Raw genomic sequence first — 19,838 nt, 5'->3', positions numbered from 1 at the left:
TTTTCAAACAGAGTGGTTAAGCACTGGAGCATTGCTCAGAGATGCTACAGGTTCTCCATCCTTTCGAGAACTTTCAAATTTTGCTTGTAAAGTCCCTGAGGAAGCTAACCCAATGTAACAATGAAGTTAGTCCTGCAATTAAGAGACTGAGCCCAAGGATCTCCAAAGACCACATCTATCCTGAATTTTTCTATGAATCCAATTCTCTGAATACAGTACATAAGTCAACCATGTTCCAGTTCTACAACACTACTTAGGAAATCAGAACTAAAATAAAAATTGATAATACAAGCTATACATCCAGATGAAAGTCCAGATGCTTAGAAACCAAAAATTCTACTACGGAAGATGAAATAACATGCAGAAAACTTAATAGCATGTCAAGATAACAGATTATGAGTAATCCACATATAAACTCCCTCCTGTGCATCAAGACTTCCTGTGTCCTCCTGGTAAAGTCATTTAATCCTACTGGTTACCTCTAGACTTATGTTTCGGATACATATAATTTCATCTAGATGAGCATCTGCTCAGATTAAGTTGCAATATATGATCCCATTTAGACTGTATAACAAAGTATCTCTTGGCTGAAAATCAGGATGTAGGGGAAGGTTTATCATCATCCCAGATTTCACCCCAAAATGAACAGGGCAAGAATGCATATGCAGTTGGATCTGTGAACTAAGAAACAATTCCTAGCTGCAGAAATACAGGTATAAACTTGGCTGACAAAGGAGGGAGCCGTGTTTTCCAGCTGAGAAGAACACTCAGAAAACATAAAGATGCTGAGGTGCTGACAAAGACTGAACACACAGCACTTAGGCTATGTAAAGGTAAGCAATCACTTGAAAAAACCCTGAAATGTATATGTTAAATAACCACTGTGATCTCACTAATTATTCATTCTTTAACTAATAAGCTGCCATATGAAACTAATGTTTTAAAAAAATCATCTTACCTCATTTCTCTCATCAACATCCCTGCATTTCTCAAGAAGCGCTTTCAGAGCAGGAACATTTCCTTCTTCTACATAGGTCAATAGACTCTGACTCATCAGACTTGCCATCTTCACAGGGTATTTAAAATGCTTCTATGTAGCAAAGCTTATCTGTATTTCAAGAAAGGAAAAAAACCAGAAAAGAATAAATAACATCTCTGACATTTGACATGAAAAAGCACAAACTCTATATGCCAGTAAGTTACTGGCTGGGCACAAATACCTGCCATTCTCCTCAACAAAACGCTGTGGAGACACGGGCATTAAAATGCACTACGTTACCATGAAAAGTCTTAATCTTTGTAGTTCTTAGAAAATTACAGAAATTATTCTAACTTCAAAGAATCACAGAATATGCCAACTTGTAAGGAATCCATCAGGATCATCGAATCCAACACTTACTCCTGCACAGAACCATCCCCAAGAGCCACACCATGTGCCTCAGAGTATCATCCAAATGCTTCTTGAGCTCTGTCAGGCTTGGTGCTGTGACCACTGCCCTGGGGAGCCTGTTCGGTGCATAACAACCCACTGGGGGAAGAACCTTTCTCTAATATCAAACCTAAACCTCCCCTGACACTGTACTGTCTAAATATTTTGAAGGTAATGCATAGTAGTCTTTCATTTGCACAAATGTTTCTGCATTATAGGAATACCTGAATATATTACATACTTTATATATACTAGTTATTTACAATATAACCCTTATCCTTTATGTACATAAGCAAAAACATTGAGACTAATCAGCATTATAAAATACAGTGATTCTATCTAAATTGTAGCCATATGGAACTCTGAGAAACACCATTTACTAAATCAGTGATCATCAACTTTATCCAGACATGCCTGCATGTGATGGCATGTTGTTAACTTGCTAGTGAAACTTAACATGGCTTCTGTTGGCTGATTGTGTTTTTAACCTCTAATATTCAAAACAGGAGAGGTTTTTCTTGGTTAAGGCAGACCATTAAGAACCATTTCAGACTTTCTAAAAACCTGTGTGCTAATGAGTTCAGAGCACCAGTAGTATTACTGTGCCAAATTTATACACATACGGCTGCAGAAGCTGAATCACGCACTGCACCTAAATTAAGTTTCGTTGGATGCAGAACAGGCTGTGGGGCTGAACACAAGACCACCGCCCCCCACACCTTTCTCCTCACCAGTCGCTGACATGATCGCTCTCTCTGGCTTTTTCTTGTATGACAGCAGTGTAACAGGAGAGGAAAAACTCCACTTCAGTGTTAGCTAAAGCCTACTGCTTAGGCTATTCTCTACCAGGCAGAAGCCAAAGTGGCTTTCTCGGACAAATGTTCTTACTTTTACTCTCACATCAAAGCAGCCAATGAGTTTGTCTGCACTTCCAACTGCAGTGGAACAAAAAGAGACACGAGGAAGCCAGCAGGAACTTCACCATCCTTAGCACCATGAGTTCAGATTTAGAGATTTAAAACACATAATCTAGCTCCTCTTTAAACTGCTTACATAGTCTGTAACAGTATCACACCATCCTTTCTGCTTTACCAAGTAAGTATGTATAGTCAAACACAATGTTGTCAGGGATATGTTAGATACAACCTGAGCTCCCTACAGCACTGCAGCCATCAGATGACCTATATACAGAAATGCCTTGTTCATAAAAATGCCAGTTAACACCTCAGCTGAGATGACAGCAGCTCTGGATACGTGCAAATGAAATTCAGGCACATATGAATGTCTAGTGACAAAAGAAAGTACAAACTATATGAAACTATAATTCAGACATTATTTAAAACAGACACCTAAAACCAGTAAAAAAAATAAACCTAGATCTAAATCTAGATGTGAAGCCCAGCAGCAGTTTTCCCAGGCACTGACCAAACAGCCAGTCTCTCCCACAAGAAAGCTATAAATAAACTAAGACCACAAAAGGTCTGTCACATTTACCATACAGTTAAACTACCATCAAAGGGTAGGCAGCACAACAGTGGTGTCATATACTTGTCTTCATTCTTTTTCAGCAGAAGGAAGAGCCAATTGAGAGGTTGGAAACTTACAACAAAAAAACCACTAAAGTACACCAAAAATGAAAGCTTTGAAAAGAAACACTACTTTTAGTGACTCATTGCAGGCACACTGGCTCCTACTGCCATTTCAGACAAAAATAGCAGGAAAGTCAGCATCTTGCCTGGCATCCAGCTGCCATCCAGAACAGCCCACCTCCCTTGTGGCCTGCAGCAGCATCATACAGCCCTATGCAGGTGTCTCAGATCTTCTCAAGCACCTAAAATGACATTAGATATTGACATACAGCTGTATTCCTCCCATCATTTTTTACATTTGACAACAGAAATTCAGGAAATTTGACTTGCCATAGCTCCACTGCCATCACAGCCATTTTCTGATTTTCCTGTGCAGTGTCACAGCTTCTTTCCTGTAGCTGTACCTTAAATTCCTATGCTAGTTTCCACATCAAATACTCAACTGAAAACTGTACTAAAAAACATCCACAAAACATGACTACAAATGTCTCAGCAAGTGAATTATACTCTGCAGTTGCTATCAAAATGTCACCAATTACTTTTTAGCTAGTGTGAAAAGTAAAAGAGTATTCAGCATTGCTTCTTCCTCAAAGTAAGATTCGTCCCTTGATGTTCCCTTTGGACATATTTCCAAAAGGCAAAGGCAGCCCTGCTGCACTGCAGATAAGCATCCTGCTCCAGAAATCCCAGTTAGCAACAGTGCAGCTTCTGCCTTTATGCAGAGCTCAATCCCTAGAGGCAACTTAAATCTTTGACTAACAGCAAAACACCTGATGCCAATAAATACATCTAGAGATGTGTTTACAAGCTCCACGTCAATATTACTTCTATAAAATGAAAACAGATTTGCAGGGGTGAACTCTCTCTGACAATATTAGTATTCCTTATCCCCTATGCTTCGCTGTCATATAATATCCCCTTCTTAGAATTAATAAGTCTATTTTATAAAAACAAGAATCACAAAATCAAATACTATAATTGTGAATTTTATATCATATATTTGCTTTTTATTTGCCCCTTTTCAGGTAAGCTTCTTAGAGCACCCAAAAGATCAACATCACTGGAGAGCTTTATGAAAGAATGGTTTAGGGACAACCACCATCATCCAAAACCACAAACCCCCCCCCCCCCCAATCCAGAAACAAAGATAAGTAAAAGAGGGTGGTGTTATGATTTTTGGAAACTTTGCTTTATTTCTTCCCCTCAAGAACACAGAATACACCTGAAATTAGGCTGAAGTTTGTTCACGATACTTTCACTCGTGACAGCAAGTCAACGTAAATTGAGCACAGCTGCAATACACCTTTTTATTAAATAAAATTTATGTTATCATATTATGCAAATTAAGCACTGTACTCAAAGTCCATATATGTGGTGGTCACCAATGTGTGATTTCTTCCAATGCTTCAGATTTCTTTTAAATGATCATAAGGACTTTGAACCAAGACTCTGAGGTACAGTCTCTAGCAAGAGAAGTAACTCTATTCTGGCCCCTCCCATGGAAAAAGCTCCTGAAATATATATTCATACAGTTTTCAAACAGCCCTAGAACAAAACAAAAACTCTCAATGGCTTATCCTTGAAGAAAATAAAGGATAAGAACTTAATCCCAGCCAAATTTTGTAAATACAGTGCAAAACCAGTACCATTCAAGAGCATCCTATATATAAACGTTGCTTAATTGCTCAGTTAACACATTTACTTTGTTCTTTGACACAGCAGTATTTTCACAATCTACACCAAAAATTTCAATTACAACCAGGAACCCATTTGGAAACCAATCCCCTTTCCAGTAAGGATTAATGTTGTTATTTTTCTCTCCCACCAAAGCAAGCCAATTCCCAGTCCACAAACCAGTTTTTCATTCACAATCCTAAATTCCAAGCTTGGAAATCTCACAACATTCTCAGGCAGCAAATGCTAGTATTTTATAAAACTAAGAACACACCAAAAACTATGAAAAGACATAAAGAGCACAAACGGTCAGGTGAAGGCAATGTTTGCAGAGAGATTTACCTGTTTTTGTAAGGCTCTTGCATCCTGAGCTGAAGCAGATGCACCTTATCACAAACCTTATCACACTGTTTTGGAAAGACTGCAAAAATTTGTTAATCTACAAAAACTTCTCTCAACAGCACCAACACTGACTGCAGAGGTCCTGATAACTCAAATCTGCAGATATTTTATGTACTCTCAGAATCTCGTATCAGTTTTTAACTACATACAAAAAACATTATTACACACTAAATTTTCAACCCATCATAATCTTTTCCATAGCTCTTCCCCATGTTTTTTTTATTGTGTGAGCAGTGATTTTTCTATGAATAGATATAAAAACTAGTCAACAAATACTAGCATAACTGAGAAGACCTTCTTTTCTTGTTTTATTTTCAATAAGTAAAGACAGTAATGACTTACATAAGATTCATACTTTTCATCATACAACGAAAAAGATTGTTGCTTTTTTTTTAATGCTTTCTTCTATTTCCAGACACAAAAGCCACCTTCCCAACATGCAACACTGACAGATTTTCCAGCTAACTGTAAAAGGAAATAATTACTGTGCTGCTGGAATCCAAGCACATACAAATCAAATGTGTAAATACACAGTATTTCACCCTTTAAACACTGGAAATGACAGCTTTTCAAATGAGATTTAAAAAATGAGAAACACGGAAGAATTGTGTGTATGAAATTTATTATAAAAGACTAACATAAGTCAGTTTCAAATCCTTACACGTTTTTGTGCTCTTTGATGGCATAAAGAAATGAAAAACAGGCTGAAACATCACCTTTACTCAGGCTGCAGGGAATCTTGTTAACACAAGCATTACCCTTCCTTTAGGACACCTTATTGTAATCCCTTCCTAAATGGACATACTTCCCAAACGCTAAGAGATCACAAGTCAGGCATCACTTGAAGTGGTAAATATTTTAAAATATTTTTTCCATGGAGACTGAGTCAACCAGGATTCTGTTTACAGAATAAATTTTCAGAATAGCTGAAATGAGTCTCTAAAAATATTAATTTCTGGTATTCAGAGTTGGAGAGAAATAACAAATCTAAGTTTCCATAAGTAGTCTACACCCACACCTCTTCTCCAGTGTCTGAAATTCCGGTGTGACTAATGACCTTATGCTACTTTTCAGTTTTTCCTTATTTATCTAGGAACAATTATTCTACTTCTCTTAGCCACATTCCTATCATCCAAATGCGAAACCATTTAACAGATTACCTTTTTTTTTGTTACTTTCTATCAATGAACAAAATAATGTAACTCAAAAATAGTCAATATACAAAAAGTGAACTAAAGCTAGAGACACAGACATTCTTATTTTGAAACCCAAAGCCAATATGACTAAAAAATGTCTGCACAAAAGGAGGTCTCTGTGGCTGTAACCATTATTACTGTACACAGTAAGAAATACAGGAAATCAGTGATAAACAAGCCCTTCTTTTCTACCTTATGCACTGAAGGCAACAGCCATTTTGAAATATTGTAGTGATGGATTATTTTTTTACTTTTTTAATAAATCCATGGGGACTGGGGATTACATACAAAAGACTGGAAAGATGTAAATACATATTCAAAATAAAGTGCTATTGTCAGCTGATAGGAACTATCAGATATGTCTATGTTCTACCCTTGTTAAAAATCAGTTAAAGTGTTTGTGAAGTATCTGATAAAAGGATCTATACTTTATTAGAGAAACTAGTTTGAGACAAAATTTAAATATAGTCAATGAACATTAATGTACTGCTAAAAACATGTGAATTCTAAGAGATAATTCAATTTTTGTACAAAATGCAAAATGCTCAGTCCTACAAATCCCTATTTTGGGTTTTAAATGATCAAATAAAAGAAAGCAAATAGAAACAGGTAGCATTATTAAGGGGTTTTTTAAATTATACCAACTAACACAAATTAATTGTCAAAACCTGTATAAAACACATGCAAGCACAACAAAAAAGTCTGCAACATCACCTTACATGGCCTCATATGGCCAACACGTTTCTCTGTACCACAAAATCAAGGGTTTATTAGCCACAGACACAAGATGTAAGACAAAAATCTAACTTTTACAGTATTTACACTTTAAGGAGAAAGTCAATCGTGTGATACAGATCTTTAACATGGAACATTTCATATGCTGTGGTCACACAGGATTTCAAGCAGATTTGACTTCCTTCATAACCAATTCATTTTAAATAAACAGTGCTGCAGAACAATGAATAGATGCCTATCCAGTACACAAAGAGGTAGATTTTCTTACATGTTCTGATCTCAGAAAAAGACCTCCTTTTTCCGTTCCATTTCTTTACTATTTGATGGGGGGAAGGGGTGTCAGGCAATTAATCTCATGATTCAAACACTTTTTCAGGAAAAGACATATTATTCTTCCCTCCATCAATCCTTTACCAAAAGTTATAGAGAGAAAATCACTTTTTCAACCAATTTTTAAGCATATACGAGAAGTGGCAAAGCCCTATTACTTTTCAGAGATTTTACTATTCCTTCAGTGGTGCCCTGTGGCAGGACCTGAGGCAATGGGCACAAACTGATACACAGCATCATGGAATCAATCATAGAATCAATTAAGCTGGGAAAAGAGATCAAGTACGGCTGAACACCAAGGTGTCAACCAGATTATGGCACTAAGTGCCACATCCAATCTTTACTTAAGCACCTCCAGGGACAATGACTTGACCACCTCCCTGGGCAGCGTCTAATCACTCTTTCTGTGAAGAAATTCCTCCTAATGCCCAAACTAAACTTTCCCTGGCACAGCTTGAGGGTATGTTCTCTCGTCCTATTGCTTGTTGCCTGGGAGAAGAGGCCGATCTCCACCTGCCTGTAACCTCCTTTCAGGTAATTGTACAGAGCAGTAAGATCACCCCTGAGCCTCTTTTTCTCCAGGCTAAACAACCCCAGAACTCCCTCAGCCATTCCTTACAGGAGCCTTCACCAGCTTCGCTGCCCTTCTCTGGACTCAAAGGAGTCTCTGTCTGAACATCAGGAAACACTTTGTTACTGTGAGGGTGACCCAGCACTAGCACAGGCTGCCCAGAGAGATTGTGGAGTCTCCGTTCTCGGAGATACACAAAAGCCGTCTGGGCACTGTCCTGGGTGATCCACTCTTGCTGTCCCTGCTTGAGGAGAGGGGTTAGACCAGATGACCTGCGGAAGTCCCCCCCCAACCTCAACCATTCTGTCATTCTTCATCTTGGAAATCACATGCTAGAAACTTTCCTTATCTACCCTTATCTACCTTTCCGACTCAACAGGAGAGGAACTCGGAACAAGAGGCTCCCCCGCCGCCAGGGCGGGGCTGACAGCGAACCCCGGCCGTGCTCGCGGCACCCTCGGGACGCTCGCGGTGCCCCCGACATCCCCACACCGAGCCCGGTCCGCCCCGCACACGGCGCCGCCGGAGCCCCGGGATGCCCCGGCCGGAGCGGACACACCGCCGCTCCAGGCCCGCGGCCCTCCAGTGAGGGCATCGAGGCTTGTGGTACCAGGCCCCAGAGCCCACCGCGGACACGCATCGCTCTCGCCCCGCGCTCCCCCGGGGCCCCTCCGGGAGCGGCCCCGCGGTGCCCTTTGTCTGGCAGCGGCAGCGCCGCCTCCCCACCCCCCCGCCACCGTGTCCTTCCTCTGCCCTTCCGCGCCCGGCCCGCGCTGCCCGCCTTCCCCCTGCCACTCACCCCACGGCCAGGGGGACTCGGCCCCTGCGGCGGCTCCCCGAGCCCGGCCGGACAGTGACACGGAGAGAGGCGGCGGCCCCGAGCGCTGCTCAGCTCGCCCCGGCGGCGGCGTCCGCCATCTTCCCTGGCTGCGCCTCCGCCCGCCCGGGCCGTGACGCGCGGGGGCGGCTCCGCCCGGGCCCGGGCGCGCCCGTGGCCGCGGGCGGCGGGGACGGGCACGGCAAACCCGGCCCGGGAGCACCGGCGGGGCAGCGCCGAGGGCGGCACCGCCCTGGAGAGCCTACGGCAGTCCTCCGGCTGCTGTCTGAAAGAAAAGAGGGGGAAAAAGGTTTGTGGAAAATTGCTGCTGCCTGACGGATAACCCAGAGACAGGTGGTGTTCGGACCGAAGGTGAGGGCTGCCGCTGGGAAGCAGGAAAAAAAAAAAAAGTCTCACCTCACCTCGCTGTTGTCCGTGAAACTCGGATTCGTTACCCGGTGTGCAACAAGCCAATAATCACAAACTCGACAGAGACTTCGGTTATTTATTTATTCTCGAGGGCACAAGCCTGCGTGCTCGGTGGGATTCCACAAATCAAGCAAGCCCCGCCGGAGTTTATGCACCATTATTAATAATGTTGATGTTAGTAATGATTTGAAAATTAATAACGCTGAGGGAACAGCATGAAGCCGAGTCGGGAGTTTAAGCTGGATATCAGGAAAAGGTTTTTTACCCAGAGGGTGGTTGGGCACTGCAACAGGCTCCCCAGGGAAGTGGTCACAGCACCAAGCCTGACAGCGTTCAAGAAGTGTTTGGACAACACTCTCCAAAGTTGTTTGGACAATCCTCCAACACGGTGGGATTCTTGGGGCATCCTGCGCTGGACCAGGAATTGGACTCGGTGATCCTGCTGGGTTCCTTCCAACCTGGCACGTTCTATGATTCTACAATTCTAAGATTTATACACGGAAACTCAGTGTCAGTAACCTCCCAAGTGCAACCCCTTGGTTATGGTTGGTTTGTAATTTCCGTAACAGTTACATAACCCCAGCTAACTTCTACGCATGTTCAGGGGAAGGGTCTCTACTTCTTTTTGACCTGTAGGAGTGATTTTTAGTATTACAATGATTGTCCAACTATAGGGTACATGGACCTTGGTCTTTTGCCAAGCGGGCAATAAATACAGACATACATCAAAATCTTGTTAGCTCCAGGATGTCCTTGAGTAAGGGATGCTGGCTGCTCTCTGTTCCACTGATTAGGTCACCTTTCTTGCTGATTAGGCCTGGAAGTACACCAAGATCAGAGTACATCCTGACTTAAGATAATTTTAACATATTCCACATTTTGCAATAACACCACATACTTTGAGATTTACCAGTTTCTCCCAGACTCCTCCAAAGCTCAGGTGACCAAGCAGCTTCACAGGTATCTTGAAAATTCCCCTCACAGCCCAGGCTGGGGTGTGTGTGGCTACAGTCACCTGATGCCATTCCCTACATGTTATCAGTGCTTTCAGTGATCCTAAAAATGCATCTAGTGACTGTAAAATGCCACTTCAATCTTCAGCACAGTCCAAATTCATGATAACAGATGCATCTAATTCATTTGGACAACTGGATGAGAGATGATCTCTAATGACTATAGCAATAACATCTCCCCAGGAGATCATGGAACCTAGCTGAAACCTGGGATGGCAGCAAACCAGCCAGGCAAAGGAGCAGAGCCCCCATTTCTAAGGTTACTGAGTCCCAAGTGTTGATATAAATCTTTACAACACTGAGATATTTCACCTCTGTAAAGAGCTATGACTGTTTGCTTCCAACAGGGCTTCCTATATATCCCAAATACTTATAATCCAGAAAGCATGCAGCAAGTGCTTTGCTGACTTTTTTAAGCATGAATTCTCATATGACCTTAAGAAAGTCTTCACACCCTGATAAAATATACAGCTGTCTTTCATGCACAAAAGTTGTTAATACAAAGCAAAGATGCAAGTTGTGAAATTCAAAAGCTAAATCCACTTAGATATTGCCCTAAAACACTGGTTCAGCAGAAAAACTGGGAGAAATTAAGTACTTAAAGCATATTCTTCTTCTTTACACAATAGAAATACAATACGAACAAATGGAGGATGAATCCCTGCAGTTAATGCTGAGCTGAAAAGTGCCCACTGTGCTACCTGAACATATGTGTAAGGACCACTATTCAAGAAAGAGTGGTCCTGATGCTTCAAGCATCTGTGTAATCTTATTTACATAAGAGAAACCACAGCCTGACAAGACTGCCTCTTAGTATTTATAGATTTTGAAACATTTTCAAAATATTACCCTTTTTTTACAGAATTGATACGGAAACATATATTAGTATCTCACTTCATGATCTCCTCATAGCCCAAATCCTTATTCCAGTATCAGTGTTTCCACCCATCAGGTGCTAGCTGTGTTTTCACCCTGCAATTACAAAGTTATTAGGCAGAAACAGTAGCTCCTTCCCTCCTGCACAAAAAGGAACTGTACAAACACTGGGAATACGGAGGCAGAGAAAGCACAGTTGTCTGTATGGTTCTTCACTTTCATCCACTTGTGCTACAGATGTATCCAGCTCCTTGTGCTCTTCCAGTTGTACCCTACACTAAGAAGAACGACGCTTTCTCACCAGGGATTACTTCACATAGGCAGTGAAATGTGGTCCCACTGTGGTTTATTTGGTTTGGAAAGATAAACTTTAGCCTACACAGAGTAATAACTCTTTTTCTATTATACATGACCATCCTAGGAAGAGCTGTAAGATATACTGCTAAACTCTGCTGAGGGTACAAGTCTCCAACTCTGATCTAGAAAGTAGGGTGAACACATCTCCCCCTAGAACGACTTCTGTATTCTATACTGAAACATCCTGCATGTTATCAGGAAGTTACTCAGATGGAATTAAGTTAATTATAGACACAGGAAAACATCTGCTGGCTTCAGGATGTTCTTAATCATGACACTTTCTGTGCGGTACCTTAAAAGAACAGAGTTAAAAATTTCCATCACCAACAAGTCTTAGCATTCTGAAGTAGTACCAGAAAGCTGTGTTTTATCATAATCTGTTCAAATTAATTTTTCAATAAATGCAGGAATGTTTGGTTCATGAAGACACTTCATACTCCTGACCGACTCTGTTGTGAATGTTTATTTGTGAACGCAAATTCTATTGCAGCCTAACTTCTGGTTAGAATGACACAAATCACCAGAGCTTCTAAAATTGCATATAGCTTGTCCAAGAATTCTGAACACACAAGGCTTAAAAATACCATTGCTTCAGTAGGGCCTTTCAAGAGAACAACACAAACATTCCAGTATTCCTCTAGGGTAGGACCCCTTGCAGAAACAGATCTGTGTAAAGATGTCTTCAAAAACATTGGCTTTACAAGGTTTGTACAGAAGCAGAATTAATACCAGATCAAGAAAAGAGAAAAAATTATTTAATAGCGTTATAGTGATATATAGTCATATAGTTCAATAGTGATATATATTATCCCTTCTTTTCTCTAACAATCTAAGCACACATGGTAAAAACCTGCAGGTCAAGAAGTCTCAGTCAGCTTTAACATCCTGTCACCAGCCAACAGAAACTGCCTTAGCAGAGTCCTGGTAGTCAAGTTTCAAAAAGAAAAAAAAAAAAAAAGTGCATGTATGGTACCCATTTAGCCCTGCTTCTTTGGAACCATCAATCAAAGCAGCAGCTTCTTCAAAACACTGAATTTGATTTCTCAGTTATGAGGTTTCCATTTCTGAAGCTAAAAATACACCAGTTGGTCATTTCTGGAACTAGTGCTTGTCAGGCAGCAATATGCTCCGAGAAGGAGGGTTGAAAGTTGCTTAAGTATCTTTCCCAAGTAACAAGAGGCTAGACTTGAAATTTTATTTACCAGCTCTACTGGAAAATAATTATATACATATACTTGTATATGAGCTCTAGAAAACAAATTAAATAAAACCAATTTTGAAGTAGAACATTCCAAATAACAGTGTAAATCCATGCAGTGTATGTTTAGTAATTAAAAGGAGAAACCGCATTAAGATAATTTTGTTCTTTACTACTCATTAAAGACAGACACCAAAGAATTTAGACAAAAACAAGTTTGCTTTTCTTTTAAACTACAGTTTAATCAGATTTAAAGACACAAATTAGAAAAAAACATTTATAGGCAAGTTAAAAACACCTTTAAAACATAACAGCATGCTGCTTCTGCAGCACTGCTGAGACAAATTAGAAATAAGTAATTATTAAAATATCACAATCACAGTGTAACTAACAGTGGTATTTTAATTTTACCATACACCAACACTTAGTTTATGGATCTGTTGAAAAATAACACTTTTTAAAAAATATATATTTTGGAATAATAAAAATGAAATTCACTGACAATGTATTATAATCTGAACCAGGAAAGGCAAATTTAGGAACACTGTAGCTATCCACTTTTTAGGGGTGTTCTCTCACCTTAACATACGGGTGGTTGGAGGCATAACTACTTCTGCATTGAGGTAAAACTATTCCCTTGAATGCGTAACCAAGGCAGGAAAGAACAAAGTTCCGTATTTTAAATTCTTAAATTGAATAACTTATTACAACATGTTTGAATAATGCTATGTTTACCCATCTTACACTATTTTTCACCCAATACATTTTGAATGTTCTCTTCTAACTGATCTAGAACACATCTGAGGTCTGGGATTTAAGAATAACTACCTAATTACTATTGTAGCATTTTGACACCTTTGTCACAGTAAGACACATCAGCAGATTCTTCATAGAAATAGTCAATACCACTGGACAAAAGAAGATACAAAGAAAAGATGTAAAGAGAACTGATAAACACATCAAAAGGCAAAAGATGCATAGGCAAATACTCCTTAACTTATTGTGACAATTGTTGCACCATTAATACGTAGTGTTGCACTATTCCAATTACCGGTCTCTAGGCACCCTGTTTCTCTGCTTTTTATTTCAGATTATATTGTCCCAGTCTTGAATCTGACTAGAGCATGGACCACAGCTACCTATTCATATGACATATTGCAGTGAAACCTGAAGAAATCTAGCTTGGGGTATTTATCCCTTAGAGAATGAAAGGAAGGAAGAAGATTGTGAAGAGGTCTGTTTTGCCAGGAGGTGTTTGGAGTAAGGTGCTGGACTGAGTCACTACTACTATAAAAAATTTCCTCTGAACGTGGCCCTATCTCAGATCTCAGTCTGAAGTCAAGATTTCTATTCATAGCCTGAAGGAGAATATCCTGTAAAGGTTGGTTTTGCAACAGAATGAAAGAAGCCTTTTCCTTGCCACTTAAAGTGTAACCAACAGATTCTATTTTCACCTTAGGAAGCAGAAAGCTTAGTAGTCTGAGAACAGAGCCCCACAGCCTTCAGATGTAATGTACAACTGGAGGGCTCAACACCAGCCTCATCTGAATATTGATATAGCTTATTTTAAGTGTATTTATGCACGCTATATGTAACTACAGTTTGTCAACTCAAAGTTTACACAAATTATATGGATATGTACATGGGTTTAGAAAATCTAAAACCATCTAAAACCAAAACGGGGGCTAAGTCACTGGACACACAACTAATGCACAGACAATGATGAAGCGGCAAAATTTGCTTTTGCAAATTTGTACACCTAAACTGAGCAAAATTATGTTTTAAATATTTAATGCGATGAAAATTGATACAGTTGATGGCTACATTTTGTAAAAAACCTACAAAAAGCTCATCTCAAAACAAGTTTTTAAGAAATTTTGTTTTCATTTCGTTTTAACCATAACAACCAAGCGTTGCGATATTTGCAGTTGTAACCTTGCAGGGTGACTTTGTGGATGCCTGGATTTCATGGTGTTTGCTAAATGTCTAGGTTAAGATGGCAAACACATCAAAAATCCAGACAGATGTAGCATTGAGCAGTGGCAGGCTAGGTCACAAGCAAGTAGAATCTCTGCCAAGCTCTGCACAGAGGGTTAGCTCCTCACAGGAATTGTGTAGCAAACCCTTCCAGCCACAGACGGGACATGTTCTGACTAGAAACTTCTCCACTGCCAGCTTTTCCACCATGACTGTGAAGAAAGTGAAGACCGACAGTGCAAGCTAGGTGAGATCCAGACAGATCCAGTAATCTTATGAGAGTAGGCTCAATTCACTAGAGTATCTGCTTACATACTTATTCAGAACAGCATATAATACTTGTTTAAGTACTTATTGCCAATTGATTTTTTAAACAGGAAAATTTAAAAATACTCCCAAGTGCTGCTCAAAGTATTATTGGATCTAAATAAATATATAAACGCTAATAATGTAGTGAAATGCTGTGATGAATCAGTACAGAAATAATGTGTATTTTTTAATACATAGAGTCTGCATCATATTAAAATCCTTAAATTAATTTCCATCTGTTTTTCTAACACTGATCACTTTTCAACACAGATGGCAATATTTCAAAATTTTCACTGAAACTGAAAAATTTTCAAGCCTGATTTCAGAAGTCAATGAGAATAACAAATGAAAGACTTAAGGATAAGGGAAATGAAAGCCTAAATTATTGTCCCTTGTGCTTTTAAATTTCTTTATCATTCAAGGCCAACTTATAAAGTTGAACATGTGAAAGTTTACATATAAGCAACGGTGATACATTTGCAGGCAAATGTGAAGACACATTTGACCATGTATTTAAACAAATTGTCAACAATTTGTTTGCAAAGCTTCTGAGAGAAAAATCTAGACTCTGTTAAAATTACTTTTGATGTGAATTTGACGGGAGGTGAGGATCTCAAACATCTCCTCTGCATCAGAGGACATTTTACCACTAATCAAATAAATGCCATCAAAAGAGGCAAAACTACTTAGTGTGCATCCTGTCATACAAGCCTAGCATTTATATTCACATTACTTATTTCCCTGGGGGAAACAGGACAAGTTCTTTAAGTGTAAAATTCTTCTAATAAATAATATACTCTATTGGTAAAATTGATACCATATGACAGTGTAGAGCAGGGAATATACAAAGATCTCTTCATAGTCTTCTCACTAAAGTATGATTTGTTATCAAGAGCGTATTTTTAAATGTCACCAATTATTGAAATCCTGTCTACATGTCAACTTAAGGAATGGCCACAGAAGAATAAGTTTCCTGAATAAGAAGGGCATACCTATAACTGCAAAGCTAACAAAGCTTCTGATTAAAACAGTAGTGGGCACCACCAAAGGTATTATTTAAATATGTAATATATATCTCTTTCATTAATACAGAATCATAAAGGTTAAAAAAGGTTAAGCAAGCAAATAGTTACTCTCAGGGTGACTACATTTACTAACTAACATTAACTCATTAAGTGCCTGAACGAACTGTTCGCAATAGGCAAATATCTGCAAAGCACCATAAAATTATGAATGATATGTTGTATTTACTTTTCATAGTGTGCTGATCTGCAATACAGAAAACACTTTTACCTTTTGAATATAAATTAGTTAATAAGTGAAAGAATACTAAGCCATGTTTCCTTCATGCCCAAAACATACATAGGAAATTTACTTTCTACAATTTTTCTCAGGAAGAACAATAGTAAACTACCACCATCCTTTTGAATTCAGTATTATCAAATGATGTGTGTAAAACCTAAAAATTATCTAAAGCATCGAGGCTGGCTGCTCTTGACTTTCTGACTGAGTGGGTAAAAAGGGTCCAGTGCGACAGCAAGGCAGAAAATGAGTAAAGCAGCAGGAAAGCAAAAACAACAAAACCCCAGTTTGACTAAAATCAGAGTGCTGCCATTAAAACAAAACACCTCTTTCCATAGTCCCCAAGAGAATTCATTTACATGAAGAGCAGATTTTGGTTCAAAGTACTTTTATGCTCAGAAATTACATTTAAAGGGTAAATTCTAAGACAGTACACTCAAATTCTGTGCAGAATTAATTGCCATAATTTTCTTGCACTGCAATTATTTAATGGGTTCGAATAATGAAGGAAAAAAGTCATGTCCAATTTTAAAACATGTATCTTGCCACCTGAGCCCAACAAAAGCATGAACATATTTTCTTGATTGTTTTAACTTCCCTAAATACAAAAGTTCTGAACGAAACTGTACCTGTGAATTGACTCACACTGAAGTCACACACAAGCCTGCACTATCCTAAACCTGCTTATTTTCTGGGAGTGTTTACAACTGTTTTCATATTTCATTAAGAAGAATTAGTAAGCCTCCATTGCACACATACCAAAAGAAGAAAACAAGAGTACCAGAACATTAACAGAAAAACGGCACACTGGATGTTGTACTGGCATCCAAAAGTGTTTGTTTGGGTAGATATGGAGACTGAACCAACAAGATGAATTTAAGTTCAACAGTAACAAATGCTGAAAGAATCAACCCCAATTTTACTTACCCACCCAGAAATTTGCAATTCTAATTTGTTCTCTTATGTAAATATCCCTTCAAGTACAGAAAGCAAAAAAATGTCTTTCCTGATTCTGTATCTAATAAGGATGACCAAAAAATAAACTAGTGTTCCCTTATTATTAACAAGAAAAGCATAATGTGGTTTCAAAGAGGCATATGATAACCATGACCCCATGTAAGGGGAAGTCTACTTGGGCAATCAAAGTAAGGATTTAGAAATCAGATTATTTTATCTTAAAGATAATACAGCTGTCACTGAAACAATGAACATCCCTGCTCATCTAAACAGACTCATTTGCTCTCATTTAATATTCAGTTTCCCCTTCCTAACTGTGTAGACTAATTAGTGCTAACCTATATATATGGAAAAGTATGTTATCCTCCTCCTGGAGTTTTAGGCAAGGAGCCAAAGGCCAGATACACAACTATGGCAGCACAGAAACAACTCTGACCAAACTCAGGATCTGGTTCTTTGAGAGTACACCAGAAGTACTGTGACAATTTTTGCATGGTTGTATCCCAAAGCTGAGGACCATCATTGCACTTCTAGTATTAACAATATTTATCAGACTGGTCCTAAATGTTCAATGAAAAATTTAAGGTTCAAAATATTACAACATTTTTCTCACTCATTGCTAGTTATTAATCAACAAGCTGCATTATTTTTCTCCGGTAGTATTTTGTGTCTGGTTTAAAACTAAAAATAAACCCCATGTGGATAAACAGTTTGAGTTTACTTAAAAAAATTATAAGAAAATATAGAATATAAGCAATTAAAATGTAGCCCTTTAACAGCAGTACTCTAGCAGTGACCATCATCACAATAAATGGTCTGGAATAGACATAACCACTGCATTGTTTCCTTGACACACTTCCATGATTCAGTAGGTCAGATATTCTGAAGGATTTCTTTCTTCTATTAGGTTACCCACAAATATGATATGAACTTTGCATCTAAAATTTAAAGAAAAAACTTTTCCTCAAATTCATACACTTCTTTGGATAAAGGACCATCAATTATCAAGCATATAGAAATTGGTTATGATAGTCATTTCATATTTGACTACCTACATGCTGGAGCTTCAAGGTAATTTTGCTATTTTATACTGAAAGCATCATCAACTAACTGATGCCTGAAAATTCAAAATAACTTTAAGTATTAAAAATCACGTTTTGTAAAACAGTTCTATTCTAGAACAAGTATTTCTGGTATTTAAGGGCAAAACTGCACTTTCACTGAAATCCCAGTGCTTGCACATTGTCTTCTGTGCCTTACGGCCACTTTTTCTCCTCTAGCTGCAAAGTCCACTTGGCAGTGTTTATTGGGTTTAGGTACTTTAAAATAAAAGGAAACTACATTAGAGCCATCAAGCCCTGGAAAAGGTGAACCTTGAGTTGTTTTTAATCTGTTCAGAAAGGTCATTTTAATCCATTCAGAGTAATCGTACTCTTTATGAAAGAAACCTAACTATAATTTGGCATCAATGTTTACAGTTCTGTAATGTACTGTAATAGTTTGAGATACTTTAAGAAAACCCTCCAAATACTGAGATGCTTATTGCAATTCCCTTTTAAAGATTCAAAAGCCTTCTAGTGACTTTGCATTTCCTATTTTTATCTTTGTTATAGCATATAGTGTTATATATTTGAAATGCGCTTTCCATGTAAAATCAAACTTGAAAACACCCACTTAGAAACAATATTTCAGTAAATAGAGGGTTTAAGGCAAGTCATTCATTTGGAAAAATCATTTTCCATTTGTTAATCCTAGACTGACACAATTTTATTCCACCCCATCAGTGCCTTGGGATACACAACGTACATTCAGCAAAGGGCACACATATGACCCTATGGACATACGTTGCAAGTCCTGAGTGCCCATTGAAATAATGGTAACATCTTCATATAAGGCGTGACCCACAGGGACATGGCATGGGAGGGGTTAATTTGTTTTGTTTCCAGTCTTGCTATTGTATGTGATTTTCCTAGGTAATGCATTCTTTTCTTACTAAACATCTTTGCAAACAAATACAAACCCCTTTAAAAGGTGCTAAAAATGGGTTTCTGAAAACATACAAAATATATTCATCATAGTATTTCCTCAATCACTGTTTTAATGTTTGATATCTGCAGGTTATTTCTTGTTTCTGACTGAAACTATTATTTGTTGTGGAGTAACTGTTCTTTTGCAAAAGATTTTCTTCTTCTAGTGTTTTGGACCACACAGGCTGGATGGTTTCATGCTTTTTACTTCCTTTTTGAGTTCTTTTCAATGGAAATACCAACAACACCAGAATGCTGGCAATATGAAGACAGAAATAGCAGGAGCTAAAAAACAAAGAGAAATAATAATTCAGTAAAACTTTCACCACTCATACAGGATACTTGAGGAATAAACTGTCAAAACCTACTTGCATACTTCGAATGTAAGATAAGAAAACATTAGTATTTCCTTTAAGAAAAGTAAAATAAGGGGGAAACCAGAAATTAAGTCCTCCCTTACAGTATTTAGTGCTGTAGCAAGATGTGAACAGAAATTTGCTTTCAACTTTTTTTCACAAGGTACTTCTGGGAAGTCAATATCTAGTCTTGCTGCAAAATAATTCAAGGGCATATAGTAATCTCTAAGGTACCCTCTGTTTTGTTTTTGGTTGGGTTTTTTTCCCTGCCCCAGGAAAAATAAGTCTAATACG

General features: G+C 38.6%; 2 protein-coding genes across 8 annotated transcripts in view; both read right to left on the bottom strand.

Annotated features, from left to right (window-relative positions):
• KIDINS220 (kinase D interacting substrate 220) overlaps positions 1-8,860 on the bottom strand; it is a 78,062-nt gene extending 69,202 nt beyond the window's left edge. For 5 of the 7 annotated variants that reach the window (XM_027747578.2, XM_027747574.2, XM_039387371.1 and 2 more), the window contains exons 1-2: positions 8,726-8,860; positions 959-1,108 (exon numbers count right to left, since the gene is read on the bottom strand). In XM_027747578.2, the coding sequence (XP_027603379.1) occupies positions 959-1,066 (108 nt within the window). In that variant the 5' untranslated portion in view covers positions 1,067-1,108; positions 8,726-8,860. Of the gene's footprint in view, positions 1-958; positions 1,109-3,164; positions 3,221-8,725 lie in introns of those variants that run through there. The other 2 variants (XM_027747577.2, XM_039387370.1) reach the window with 2 other exon arrangements.
• A 3,977-nt stretch (positions 8,861-12,837) lies between these two features.
• Positions 12,838-19,838, bottom strand: part of MBOAT2 (membrane bound O-acyltransferase domain containing 2) — a 98,552-nt gene continuing 91,551 nt past the window's right edge. The window contains exon 13 of the mRNA XM_027747579.2: positions 12,838-19,473. Coding sequence (XP_027603380.1) covers positions 19,251-19,473 — 223 coding nt within the window. The 3' untranslated portion in view covers positions 12,838-19,250. The remainder of the gene's footprint in view (positions 19,474-19,838) is intronic.

This window comes from Pipra filicauda, unplaced genomic scaffold (genome assembly GCF_003945595.2).
Source record: "Pipra filicauda isolate LSUMZ 115617 unplaced genomic scaffold, ASM394559v2 scaffold558_size305803_pilon, whole genome shotgun sequence".
NCBI lineage: Eukaryota > Metazoa > Chordata > Aves > Passeriformes > Pipridae > Pipra > Pipra filicauda.
This window is presented reverse-complemented; position numbering and strand designations above follow the sequence as displayed.